This window comes from Alligator sinensis, unplaced genomic scaffold, assembly GCF_000455745.1.
Source record: "Alligator sinensis unplaced genomic scaffold, ASM45574v1 scaffold14_1, whole genome shotgun sequence".
Lineage (NCBI taxonomy): Eukaryota > Metazoa > Chordata > Crocodylia > Alligatoridae > Alligator > Alligator sinensis.
The window spans coordinates 403,462-403,952 of record NW_005842709.1 but is presented as its reverse complement, the minus strand read 5'-3'; the positions used below and the strand labels follow the sequence as shown (position 1 = coordinate 403,952).

General features: G+C 56.6%; 1 protein-coding gene across 1 annotated transcript in view; it reads right to left on the bottom strand.

Moving 5' to 3' along the window:
* The window catches only part of LOC112551983, a 26,922-nt gene that overhangs the window by 8,953 nt on the left and 17,478 nt on the right, over window positions 1-491 (bottom strand). The window contains exon 8 of the mRNA XM_025216099.1: window positions 1-105. This exon is cut by the window's left edge and continues 53 nt beyond it. Within this exon, the coding sequence (XP_025071884.1) occupies window positions 1-105 (105 nt within the window). The remainder of the gene's footprint in view (window positions 106-491) is intronic.

Genomic DNA, 491 nt, shown 5'->3' with positions numbered 1-491 from the left:
AATGTGAAGCTGTTTCCTTCCAGCGTCTGCTTGAGAATCCTAGGGAGGAACCCAGCTTCGGCTGGCAGGTCTCCAGCAGCCAGAGCCTGGAGCAGGGGGGAGAACCTGCAAAGAGACAGGGCAAGGAGTGTAGCAGAACCAGGGGCAGGGCCAAGAATGGCTTCATGGGGGGGAAGTGGTGAAGAGAAGCAGTAACATCATAATTAGCATTTCAATGGGTGAGACCTGGGGCTCCAGAACAGCCCACCCCCACCTGGCCCAGATCCTGCTTGTGATGGGGCCAGTGCTGGGTGCTCTGAGAAGGGAGAGGACAATGCTCTTGGCATATGGATGTCATCAGGTCATGGGAAATCCCTCCCTGTCCCCCACTGGTGACCTGGCAGGCTCAATACAGCCTTAACCCATAATGGGGAAGCAAGGGGCTAAGGGCCCTGCTGCTGCTTTAGACAGACAGATCATCAACACCTGCCCTCACTCCAACCGTCAGGGAC